The 13127-nt window shown below is 42.0% G+C and overlaps 2 protein-coding genes across 7 annotated transcripts in view; one reads left to right on the forward strand and one right to left on the reverse strand.

Moving 5' to 3' along the window:
- The window catches only part of TIMD4 (T cell immunoglobulin and mucin domain containing 4), a 242205-nt gene that overhangs the window by 178303 nt on the left and 50775 nt on the right, over nt 1-13127 (reverse strand). The gene's annotated exons all lie outside the window — the stretch shown is intronic.
- The window catches only part of LOC135270653 (T-cell immunoglobulin and mucin domain-containing protein 4-like), a 55401-nt gene that overhangs the window by 19041 nt on the left and 23233 nt on the right, over nt 1-13127 (forward strand). For 3 of the 6 annotated variants that reach the window (XR_010338796.1, XM_064366562.1, XM_064366561.1), the window contains exon 1: nt 6430-6609. The exons of 1 other annotated variant lie outside the window; for it this stretch is intronic. Coding sequence is in view for 3 of the 5 variants with exons in the window: in XM_064366562.1 (XP_064222632.1) it covers nt 6552-6609 (58 nt within the window). In the remaining 2 variants the exon portion in view is untranslated. Of the gene's footprint in view, nt 1-333; nt 501-6428; nt 6610-13127 lie in introns of those variants that run through there. 2 more of the 6 variants (XR_010338797.1, XM_064366563.1) reach the window with 2 other exon arrangements.

Here is a 13127-nt window from a genome sequence, read left to right on the forward strand (position 1 = left end):
AACAATTAGCCAGGTATGATGGCAGGTGCCTGTAATCCCAGCTACTCGGGAGGCTGAGGCAGAAGAATCACTTGAATCCAGGTGGCAGAGCTTGCAGTGAGCCGATACCATGCCACTGCACTCCAGCCTGGGCAACAGAGTGAGACTCTGTCTCAAAAATAATAATAATAATAAATTAAATAAATGAACCAAGATGAGTACATTATTATTAACTAAAATCCATACTTTATTTATATTTTCTTACTTTTTAGCTAATGGCCTTTATCTGTTCCAAGATCCCACCTGGGATACCACATTACATTATTTATTAATTTATTTATCTTTTAAAAATAGAGACAAGGACTTACTATGTTGGCCTGGTTGGTCTTGAACTCCTGAGCTCAAGTTATCCTCCCACTTCAGCCTCCCAAAGTGCTGGGATTATAGGTGTGAGCCACCGCACCTGGCTTGTTTTCTTCATGATTCGATGTCATTGGGTTTTGAGGAGGAAGTCCATAAAGGTAAAGTGGCCCTTATATTACATCGTATCAAGGGTACATGTTATCAACTCCACTCATGGTTGATGTTGACCTTGATTGTGTGCCTTAGGTAGTATTTGTCAGTTTTCAACATTGCCCAGCAAATCCCCACTCTATGTTTTGAAGGAAGTCACTAGGTCAAACCCACACTTCAAGAGTGGGGATTTGTGCTTTTATCTCCTTGAGTGGGGAGGATCTACATAAATTATATATAATACTTCTGGGCAGAAGATTTGTCTATTATCCCCTACTTATTCATGGATTCAATAATTTACTTCTTTCAGTATGGCCTCAGATATTTATTTTACGCTTTGAATTATAATCCGGTATTCTTTTATTTATTTTGTTGCTCAGGTTTTCCAGCTTTGAGGTGGAGCCAAAGCTTTTTGGAAGCTCTTTTGATAATCTCCTTTGCCCTTTAAAATAATCCCATCATTAGGGAAAGTTTTTTTTTTTTTTTTTCAATTTTGTTCTTTTGGTTTTTAGCACCTTCTTGCTTTTACTTACTGACATTGCAGGATGCTCCAGGCTCATTCTGTATATTTTTTGCTTCAGGACTAGAATCAGCCATTTCTCCAAGAAGCTCTGGTTCTTTTTATGGGAGGGTAGAAGTAGAAATTAAGATGTGGGTGCTAGGTATGCTCAATATATCCATTTTATTTATTTATGTATTTATTTATTTAGAGACAGTCTCCCTCTGTTGCCCAAGCTGGAGTGCAGTGATACAATCTCAGCTGACTGCAACCTCTGCCTCCTGGGTCCAAGAGATTCTCCCGCCTCAGGTTCCTGAGTAGCTGGGATTACAGGCTCGCACCACCATGACAAGCTAATTTTTGTATTTTTAGTAGAGACAGGGTTTCGCCATGTTGGCCAGGCTGGTCTTGAACTCCTGGCCTCAAGTGATCTGCCCACCTTGGCCTCCCAAAGTGCTGGGATTAGAGGCATGAGCCACCACACTCAGCCTCAATATATACATTTTTAAAAGTTAAGTTGTAAAAGGTTTATAACTTAAAAAATGGTAAATTTCTTTCCCACTCCTTTGCATCAAATTTAAACTCTTTTGAGCTTGTTCTTCTGGTTCTTACCTTCATATTACTCATAGTGTTTTTATGCTGGTACTGTCTGATAGATAAATTTGAGACACTATTTGTTGATTTCTTATAAAGGTGAATAGACTGTCTTTCTTACTTCCCTACCCCACTTCCTCTCTACCAATCTTTCCAGTATAGTCATATCAAAATTGTGTGTTAAGTTGTGGCATGGTGGCTCATGCCTGTAATCCCAGCACTTTGGGAGGCTGAGGCAGGCAGACCACTTGAGGCCAGTAGTTTGAGACCAGCCTGGCCAACATGGTGAAATGTTGTTTCTACTAAAAATACAAAAATTAGTCAGGTATGTGCATGCCTGCAATGCCAGCTACTTGGGAGGCTGAGAGATGAATTGCTTGCACCCTGGAGGCAGAGGTTGCAATGAGCCAAGATTGTACCACTGCATTCCAGCCTGGGTGACAGAGCAAGACCTTATGTCAAAAAAAAAAAAAGGTCTGGGTGTAGTGGCTCATGCCTGTAATCCCAGCACTTTAGGAGGCTGAAGTGGGAGGATCACGAGGTCAGGAGATTGAGGCCATCCTGGCTAACAAGGTGAATCTCCGTCTCTACTAAAAATACAAAAAGTTAGCTGGGCGTGGTGGCACATGCCTCTAGTCTCAGCTACTCAGAAGGCTCTGTCTCAAAAAAAAAAAAAAAAAAAGTGTGGGTTAAACCAGTAGCCAGATTTTACATTATCATGATCATGTAACTATTAATAGCTTTCATAATTAGCAAATGCACCATAATAACATTTCTTTTCTAATATAACATTTTATCTTTCCTGGTTGTAATAATTACCTCAGTTTTTGTTTGTTTGCTTGTTTTTTTGAGACGGAGTCTCCCTCTGTCACCCAGGCTGGAGTGCAGTGGCGCGATCTTGGCTCACTGTAGCCACCACCTCCTGGGTTCAAGGGATTCTCCTGCCTCAGCCTCCCAAGTAGCTGGGATTACAGGCACCCACAACTGCACTTGGCAAATTTTTTGTATTTTTAGTAGAGATAGAGTTTCACCATGTTGTCCAGGCTCGTCTGGAACTCCTGACCTCAAGTGATCTATCTGCCTTGGCCTCCCAAAGTGCTGGGATTACAGGCATGAGCCTCCACACTTGGCCTTCATTGTCTTTTTTTCTTAATTTCTCAAGTATCCATAAAATATTCATCCCATCACTGTGAGCAGTGGCTCATGCCTGTAATCCCAGCACTCCTGGAGGCTAAGATGGGAGGATCACTTGAGACCAGGAGGTTGAGACCAGCCTGGGCAACATGGCAAGACCATGCCTCTACAAAAATTTAAACAAATTAGCTGGGCATGGAGGCATGCACCTGTGGTTCCAGCTACTTGGGAGGCTGAGGCAAGAGGATTGCTTGAACCTGGAGATTGGGGCTTTACTAAAACATGTTCATACCAGTGCACTCCAGCCTGGGCAACAAAGCAAGACCCTGTCTCAAAAAAAAAAAAAAAAAAAAAATCCCAAATATTCCATCATACCTGCCAAACACCTATCAAATTTATTTTCAAAATACCTAAGAACATGATCTTATTCATGACACTACCAACACCCCAAGGCTTATTCCTCTGCCCTTCTGCCTCAGCCTGAGTTGGTTATAAAAGTAACTAGTCTCCAGAGATGCTTCCCCTGCCACCCCAATGAACCACACTTCCTTGTATTCACATCCTTGTATTGCTCCGTCCACTTGAATTCTCTGGGACAGCTTTATAACTTGCCTTGTGACCAACAGAATACTGTAAAAATGATACTGAATGTCACCTAAGCCTAAGTCATAAGAACCTTCATAGATTATTCCTGAACATGTTGGAATGCTCATGTTTTAGAAAGCCAGATCCTACATAAGAAATCCAACTACTCTGAGACCACCATACTGTAAGGAAGCCCAAGTTGCCATGCAGAAAGGCCACGTGGAGAGAGAGAGAGTTGTCAGCCTAGTCTCTACCTCTTCTAGTCATTCTATTAATTTGCTAGACATATGATTCCAGCTAAAAATGTCCTTTTTGATGATCAGTCATGTGAGTGAGAAAGTTATCTTGGACAAATAGTCCAGTCTAGTCTTGAGATAGCTGTAGCCCTAGCCACTGTCACTGAGTGAGTGCTACCCAGCTGAACACTGTCATCCCAGGGAATCATGAAAAGTACATTGTTCAGGCACTAGGTTTTGGGGTGGTTTATGATGCAGTGAAACAGTTCTTCTCTCTGTTCTGCAGTTTTCTTCGTGAAATTTTTCTTCCCTGGAGTTAGATGTCGTGCTTTCTGGATCCCCTGTCTTTCTGTTTCCTGGTTATTTCTCCTGTTTTACTATAGATTTCCCTTCTATTACTTCCTAGGAAAGGAAGCATAGTAAGTAAATGTTGAATCCATGTCCAAAAAAGTCTTTATTGTGCTCTTTCATTTGAGAAATGGATTGTCTGGAAGTAGGATTCTAGGTTGAAAATAAATTTCTACTCTGAAAATTTTTTTTTTTTTGACTCAGGGTCTCTGTCTGTTTCCCAGGCTGGAGTGCAGTGCCGCAATCTCAGCTCACTACAACCTGCACTTCCCAGGCTCAAGCAATCCTCCTGCCTCAGCCTCTGGAGTAGCTGGGACCACAGCTATGCATTGCCACACCTGGCCAATTTTTTGTATTTTTGGCAGATACAGACTTTCTTTTCTTTTTTTTTAAGACAGAGTCTCTGTCACCCGGGCTGGAGTGCAGGAGCGCGATCTCAGCTCACTGCAACCTCTGCCTTCTGCGTTCAAGTGATTCTTCTGCCCCAGCCTCCCAAGTAGCTAGGATTACAGGAGTGCACCACCACACTCAGCTAATTTTTGTATTTGTAGTAGAGACTGGGTTTCACCATGTTGCCCGGGCTTGTCTTGAACTCCTGACCTCAAGTGATCTGCCTGTCTTAGCCTCCCAAAGTGCTGGTATTAGAGGTGTGAGCTGCTCCACCCAGTTGATCCAGGTTAGTCTGGAACTTCTGGACTCAAGTGTTCCACCCACCTTGGCCTCCCAAAGTGCTGGGTTACAGGTGTGAGCCACCACACTCAGCCTCCCCTCTGAATTTTGAAGGCATTCATGCATTATTTTCTAGCTTTGTTGTTTGGAACACCAATGCCTTTCTAATTCCAAATCCATCAATGCAATATGTTGTTGTTCTGGAGTCTTTTCGTGTCTTTTCTTTATGTCTGATGTTCTCAGAATACATGATGATGTCTTGCTTTGTGGAGATATTTTCATTCATTGAGCTTAGCATTTGATTGGCCCTCTCAATGCTGATAGTCATGTCCTTTAGTTTAGTTATGAGGGTCTTCCTTTTATTATTTCTTTAGTAATTTCCTCTCCTCTATTTTCTTTTGTAATGTTCTGAAACAATCCTAGCCCTTTGACTTTGTAGATAATTATATTTTCTAACAAATTTTCTTAACTTTATTTTTCAAAACTTCCATAAAATTCAGGGGTAGGTATAATATTTTTAATTTCTAAGAGTTTTTTTCTAGTCTCTGATTTTTCATTTTTATAACATCTATGTTTTTTTCACAGATGTAAAATCTTTCTTTCTGGGAAAATATTAGCTTTTAAAAATTTTTTTGAAGTTCTCTTTAGCTCACCCTGTTGTTTTTGTCTCTTTTTTATGATAAATACTTTCCTCAAATGTCTGATGATCCCTAATTATCTGTTCTTATCTGAAAGTCACACTAAAAACTAATTAAAAGTTCTGCATACATGGCTGAGGCTCATGAACTGGTGTACTTATTGAAGGAGGGTTGGGTGATTTTGTTGGGGAACACTCAAAAAATATAAACATCTGAAAATGTTTTATTGGGACCATTTAGTTTAGCCAGAGATTAAATTCTTCAGTTTCCTGGGGATAGAATAGGGAAAGGATCCCATGGTTCTGTGGGCATTCAGGGGAACGGTTCACTCTGAATCCCCTTATTTTCATCCCTGCCCATGTTAGTTTCGCTTTCCTGAGTCCAGAACCTCACCTGATAATTTAGATTTTTCACTGATACCTTCAGTAGAAGCAATGTTGAAATGTTTGAGGTTTGTTGGCTGGTTACAATCAATTGAGGATTTTTAAAAATCTGGAACATTTGTGCATTCTTATATTTTCTCTCTGGTACTAAGTAGGAGCAAGACACAGGTAGGCTTGGTCATATGGACACATTACCCAAAGGGTCACAGGTCAAAGGACAATGTAGTGATTTACCATAAGCTTTGGAATCAGGAAGTTCTGGGCTTCAGTGTCTTCCTAAAGCTACACATTTTTCAATTTAATTTTTTTATTAAACATTTTTTTAAACAAAAAATTGAGAGGGGGTTTTGCTATGTTGATCAGGCTGGTCTCAAACTCTCCTGGCCTCAAGTGATCCTCCCATTTCGGCCTTCCAAAGTGCTAGGATTACAGGTGTGAGCCACTGTGCCTGTCTTCACTTTTCTTTCTCCATTATTAGGGCAAGGAGACCAGGGAAGAGCGTGAGGGAGAACCTAGAATGGAAATGGAGCCAACTTTTAGTCTAACTGTACTTTGGCCCCATGAGGAATCTACATGTAAACATTTGTCAGTGTGGAGAGTCAACTGCGTTTTGTGATAGGCTGCACAGCGGTTGGGACGACTGTGGCACATGCATAGGTTATACAGGCAAATTTGCACCAGCACATGTATGGATGCTCATGCACACATAGGAAACCCACTGCACACGTGGACAAAGAGACACAAGTATGCCCACGCCATCCCTCCACACACACATTAGTCACCAGGAGAAAAGGGCTCAGCAGATTTCATCATGCTTCACCAATTGGGGGAAGCCATTTAGGACAGGGGAACGGGAAGATTATGAGGGAAAAAGAGAAATGAAACAAGAGTCCCACCCTGTCAGCATTAACTGCAGTATAAGAAAAGGGCTCTGGATAGATAGACAGACTCCTAGCTCCGATCAGCCGTCAAAATGTCCAAAGAAACTCTCGTTCTCTGGCTGGTGATTGAGTTTTGGGGGCTTTATCTGAGTAAGTGTTCTGAAACCTTCTGTGTAGAAGTTCCTGGAGGACTTGCTATTGTGTGATGGACTTCCATGCACTGGTTTGGGCCTCCATAAAGCACAGGCTCACTTCATTTCTGCATCCCTCCCCTCTCCCTTCCAGGCTTTCTTCTGCGGAGAGTCTCTCCTGCCTCCTTACACAGAGGTTTATCCAGAGACAGGTCTGGAGGTTTTAGGCTGGGGTAATTTGGGTTTCTATTGGAAATGGCAACTGAAGAAGAGACACAGAAATAAGTGGTCAGATAAACTGGGGAAAAGAGATTTCCTCTATGGGTGTTATTCATATAATCAATAAGTCAGGAGAATTTGTTCTGGTGAGAGTTGTGATCATTCTTGTCATTCCCTCTGTTTTTTAGAAGTGTTTGTTTGCTTTCTGTTTTGTTTTGCTGGGGTGAGGCCTTACGGTAAGGTTTCTTTTCTGCACGTTGTTTTTGGGTTTTGGATGATGCAGAGGTACACACTCAGTTTTGCCCAGTGAAGTCCTTTGCATCCTGGTGGTATAGGGCCAGTGTTCTGGCCTGCGCTGCAGCTGCATCTCGGGCACTAAGTCTTGACACTGGGAATACATCTAAATTGCTCTGGCTCTCCCGTATTTGTCCCATAGTTTAAATGAGAGCCCTGGCTTCTTAAATGACCAGTTGTCACAATCTGTGCTTCTAGGATAAGATAATATTGAATAGTCCTTGAAGTTTTATGAAGTCCATGTTTTTTAAATGGATACATAATAACTATACATATTTATGGACTACTTGTGTGTTATTTTGATATATACATACAATGTACAATGATTGAGTCAGGGTAATTGGGATATTCATTTCTTGAAATAATAAATTTCTTTTTTCTTTTCTTTTTTTTTTGAGACGGAGTCTTACTCTGTCACCCAGGCTGGAATGCAGTGGCACGATCTCGGCTCACCACAACCTCTGCCTCCCAGGTTCAAATGATTCTCCTGCCTCAGCCTCCTGAGTAACTGGGATTACAGGTGCCCACTACCATGCCCAGCTAATTGTTTGTATTTTTAGTAGAGATGAGGGTTCACCATGTTGGCCAGGCTGGTCTCGAACTCCTGACCTCAGGTGATCCATCCATCCAGCCTCCCAAAGTGCTGGAATTCTTTGTGTTGAGAACATTCCAAATGTTCTCTTCTGGTTATTTTGAAATACACAAGAAATTATTAATAACTACTATGCTATCAAACACTAGGATTTATTCCTTCCATTTAACTGTATTTTTTTTTCTTTTTTCCACATGTTCTAACTAACTGTATTTTTGTACCCGCTAACCCACCTTTCTTTATACCCCTTCTGCCCTATTCTTTGTGGACTCCGGTGACTATTATTCTACTGTCTACTTTCATGAGATCAACTTTTTTAGCTCCCATGTATGAGTGGGACCATGCAATATTTGTCTTTCTGTGCCTAGCTTATTCAACTTAACATGATATTAATAAACTCTGTTTCCAACTATGTTGTTGCAAATGACAGAGTTTCATTTCATGGCTGAGTAATATTCTTCTGTGTGTATATACCACATTTTCTTTATCCATTCATCCACTGATGGACACTTAAGTTGCTATATCTTGGCTATTGTGAATAGTGCTGTGATAAACATGGGAATGCAAGTATCTCTTTAATTGATTTCCTTTCTTTGGGGTATATCCCCAGTAGTGGGATTGTTGGATCATATGGTAGTTCTGTTTTTAGTTTTTAAGGAATCACCATACTGTTTCCTATGACGGCTGTAGTAATTTGCATTCTTACCAACGGTGTGTGAGAGTTCCTCTTTCTTTGCATCCTAATTAGCAATGGTTATTTTTTGTCTTTTTGATAGTAGCCATTTTAACAGGAATGAAGTGATACCTCATTGTGGTTTGGATTTGAATTTCCCCGATGATTAATGATGTTAAACATTTTTTCTTCTACCTCTTGGCTATTTGTATGTGCAGAAACCTTTCCAACATGGTGCATGAGAAAACACCCACATTTTAAGGAAAACAAGCGTATTTGCTGCCTGTCAAACTCGTATTATACTATTCTCTCTGCTGTTGTTTCCTCGACAGTGCCATGTATCCTCAGGTCCCTACTTAAGTCAGGCTTTTCCCAGCCACCCCGTAGCCTCTGAGCTAGGTTAGGTGTTTCTGCTATGAGTTCTCATTCTCCTTGGAGTTCCTGCATCTTCAAACTTGTGACTCTAGCAAATGCTTGCTTACCTGCCTCTCTTCCCAGATACTCTGCAGGCCCCATGAGGGCAGGCCAGGTCTGCTTTGTGGCTTGTTATATTTCAGCACCTAGTTCCATGCTTAATACATTATAGGCACTCAAGAAGCAGTCTACTACAGGCCAAGTGTGGTGGCTCATGCCTATAATCCCAGCACTTCGGGAGGCCAAGGCGGGTGGACCACCTTAGGTCAGGAGTTTGCAACCAGCCTGGCCAACATGATGAATGAAACCTTGTCTCTACTAAAATCACAATAATTAGCTGGGTGTGGTGGCATGTGCCTGTAATCCCAGCTACTTGGGAGGCTGAGGCAGGAGAATCGCTTGAACCTGGGAGACAGAGGTTGCAATGAGCCAAGATTGCACCGAGGCATTCCAGCCTGGGTGACAGAACAAGACTGCATCTCAAAAAGAGAAAGGAAGAAAGAAAGAAAGAAAAGAAAGGAAAAGAAAGAAAGAGAGAAGAAAGAGAGAAAGAAAGAAAGAAAGAAAAAGAAAGAAAGAAAGGAAAAAAGACGGTGGCTCACGCCTGTAATCCCAGCACTTTGGGAGGCCGAGGTGGGTGGATCATGAGGTCAAGAGATGGAGACCATCCTGGTCAACATGGTGAAACCCCATCTCTACTAAAAAAATACAAAAAAATTAGCTGGGCGTGGTGGCACGTGCCTGTAATCCCAGCTACTCAGGAGGCTGAGGCAGGAGAATTGCCTGAACCCAGGAGGCGGAGGTCGCGGTGAGCCGAGATCGCGCCATTGCACGCCAGCCTGGGTAACAAGAGTGAAACTCCGTCTCAAAAAAAAAAAGAAAGAAAAAGAAAGAAAGAAAGAAAGAAAGAATCTACAGAGTGAAAGCAGTCCCTGTCACTTTCACACTTCTACTTTGGGTTTGGTATGAGCACCTCTTTGTTTAGACGTAAGAAAACTACCATCTGCCTTTTCATCCATGTTTTTTTACTGACTGTCTTATCCTGGAAACTTGAGGTTTGGAGGGTTTTGTCAGGTTGAAAGTTGCTGGGGTCTATAGAACACTGGTTGAGGGGCTTTTCCAGTCCTGCTTGAAGGAGGCAGTACCTGGTAAACTGTTTATTGTTTTATTTTATTATTTTTTTCTATATGTGACTTTTCTTTTTTCTTTTTTTTTTGTCAAAATTTTGTTTTTTTCTGAGGCAGAGTCTCACTCCAATGCCCAGGCTGAAGTGTAGTGGTGCAGTCTCAGCTCACTGCAACTTCTCTGCCTCCCAAGCTCAAACAATTCTTCTGCCTCAGCCTCCTGAGTAGCTGGGATTACAGGCATCCACCACCACACCTGGCTAATTTTTTGTATTTTTTAGTAGAGACAGGGTTCCACCATGTTTGGCCAGTCTGGTCTTGAACTCCTGACCTCAGGTGATCCACCCGTATTAGCCTCCCAAAGTGCTGGGATTACAGGTGTGACCCACTGTGCCTGGCCTATACGTGCCTTTTCTAAGACGACCAACTTAAAAGAGAGTGACTGCTCAGAATCACCAAGGACCAGAGCTGGCTGTACTCTTAAAAGATGCCCTTCACTCTGCAGATGGTGATTTTGAGACTCAGATTGGGGAAGGGCCAGCCTTGCTCAAGGTCACCAGCTAGGGAAGGAACAAGCTGGCAGAAGGACCTAGGTTGTATCCACCATTCCAGGTAGCTCCACAGAAGTGAAATTGATTTGATACCAGCAATTACTTTACTGAGGGATACTTTTGCAACAGACAGGAACCATTTTTTGTCTTATTTCTAAATTCTAATGTCCTTGGTTATGCATATTAATACTTTGTTAATTTCACATGGCATTTGATACTCCTCCTTATGTGGACCTTAGCACCATTTGTGAGGTGAGTATTATCCCCTTTGTCTTGTGATGATAATGAGGTCAAGATTACCATGGCTTTCCTCCAACAACACAAAAGCAGTAACTGGCAGGATGGGGTTTACAATGTGAGCCTCATGGATGTTTTTCCTGCCCTACCCAGCGCCTGCTTCCTTTTTGTTATATGAATTTTTAATAAGATTAGTAACACAGAAACAGTCCTGGTGAAAATATTAAAATGTTATAAAGCCAAATGCCCTTTGGACTACTATCCTCAATTCCAGTCCCTTTCCTCTGACCCTGGGGGTAACTGACACAATGAGTTTGGTGTCTAGTGCACCAGACAGTTTTCTATGTATTTAATTTCAAATGTCTGAGCCCACAGAAACAAAGACAATTGTTTTATTTATTTGTTTTACAAGAAGGGTTTTATATTTTATGTCTTGTTTTGAAATTTGCCCTCTTCATCATTAAATGGCTTGGAGTCTTCATGTCAATTCATGTAGGTCTATCTCTAATGCTGTTAATCTACATAGAATTCCGTGGAATAAATATACCCCAGTTTAGCCATTCCCCATGTATACATTCATTGTCCATTTCATTCACATATACACGGAGGCTGCAATCAACATTTGCAAATAGGCATCTTTGTGAACATGTGTTTTTCTAGGGTAGATAACAAACATGAAATTGCTAAGGCATATCTAGGACTCACGTATAGTGAATATTTAATAGAAACTGCCAAATTTCCTCACAGTGCAGCTGTACCAATTCATGCCCCCATTTCGCTCTGATTTATCTCAGGAGGCTAAGTCCTTTCCTAAGTCCCTTCCCACAAGTATCTTGGAGCCCTGTTTACTCACACCTTGGTCAATATTCAATATGTTCAGTGTTCTAAGTTTTTGCCAGTCTAATGGGTGAAATTAATTGGCTGCTCCCATTTTCTTATCTATGAATTGCCCATTATGTCCTCTGCTAGTTTCTCTATTGGATTTTTCTTATTGAGCAATTAGGATGCCTCCTTTCATACTACGGTACTTGAAAAAATAAAATGTTGACTCTCCAGTGGAATACTTCTTGTACGTGTTTTATTAATTTATCAAATATTCATAGGAAAAAGATCGTATGTTTTTTCTTTTTTCTTTCTTAAATTTGAGGCAGTCTTGCTTTGTTGCCCAGGCTGGAGTCCAGTGGTACAATCATATCTGACTGCAACCTTAAACTCCTGGGTTCCAACCATTCTCCTGCCTCAGCCTCCTGAATAGCTGGGACTATAGGCGCATGCCACCACACTTGGCTAAGTTCATATTTTGGTAGTTATTAATTTCAGGTGAATGTGTTCTATGTTGTTAACACAGATGAGGGTGATGACATTGAACTTCTTGTTTTTCTCCTGGATTCATGGGAGGCAAAATGGACTTCCTACTGCATTTATTTATTTTTTATGTGTTTATTTTTTTTGAGACAGAGTCTTGCTCTGTCACCCAGACTGGAGTGCAATGGCGCGATCTTGGCTCACTCCAACCTCTGCCTCCTAGATTCCAGAGATTCTCCTGCCTCAGCCTCCTAAGTAGCTGGGATTACAGGCACCTGCCATCATGCCTGGCTAATTTTTGTATTTTTATGATACAGGGTTTTTTGTTTTTTGTTTTTTGTTTTTTTTTTTTTTGAGACGGAGTTTCGCTCTTATTACCCAGGCTGGAGTGCAATGGCGCGATCGCGGCTCACCGCAACATCCGCCTCCTGGGTTCAGGCAATTCTCCTGCCTCAGCCTCCTGAGTAGCTGGGATTACAGGCACGTGCCACCATGCCCAGCTAATTTTTTGTATTTTTAGTAGAGACGGGGTTTCACCATGTTGACCAGGATGGTCTCGATCTCTTGACCTCGTGATCCACCCGCCTCGGCCTCCCAAAGTGCTGGGATTACAGGCGTGAGCCACCGCGCCCGGCCAATACAGGGTTTTACCATGTTGGCCAGGCTGGATTTGAACTCCTGACCTCAAGTGATCCACCCGCCTCGGCCTCCCAAAATGCTGAGATTACAGGCGTAAGCCACTGAGCCTAGCGTCTCACTGCATTTATAATCTGTGAAACATTTCCCTGTGGTGAAGTGAAGAGACCAAATTCAGGGAAGGCTGCAGTCTGGTCCAAATTGGGAATGGCTTTTTATCATACGAACACCCAGAGGTTGAAGTGAGCCGGGATTGCACCAGTGCGCTTCAGCCTGGGCAACAGAATGAAACTGTCTTTTTTTTTTTTTCAAATGAGTTGCACTCTTGTTGCCCAAGCTGGAGTGCTATGGCGCAATCTCGGCTCAATGCAACCTCCGCCTCTCAGGTTCAAGCGATTCTCCTGCCTCAGTCTCCCGAGTAGCTGGGATTATAGGCATGCACCTCCAGGCCCAGCTAATTTTTTGTATCTTTAGTAGAAGCAGGGTTTCATC

This window comes from Aotus nancymaae, unplaced genomic scaffold (assembly GCF_030222135.1).
Source record: "Aotus nancymaae isolate 86718 unplaced genomic scaffold, 86718_ANA_hifiasm-v0.15.2.pri h1tg000064l_1, whole genome shotgun sequence".
In the NCBI taxonomy this organism is placed as follows: Eukaryota; Metazoa; Chordata; class Mammalia; order Primates; family Aotidae; genus Aotus; species Aotus nancymaae.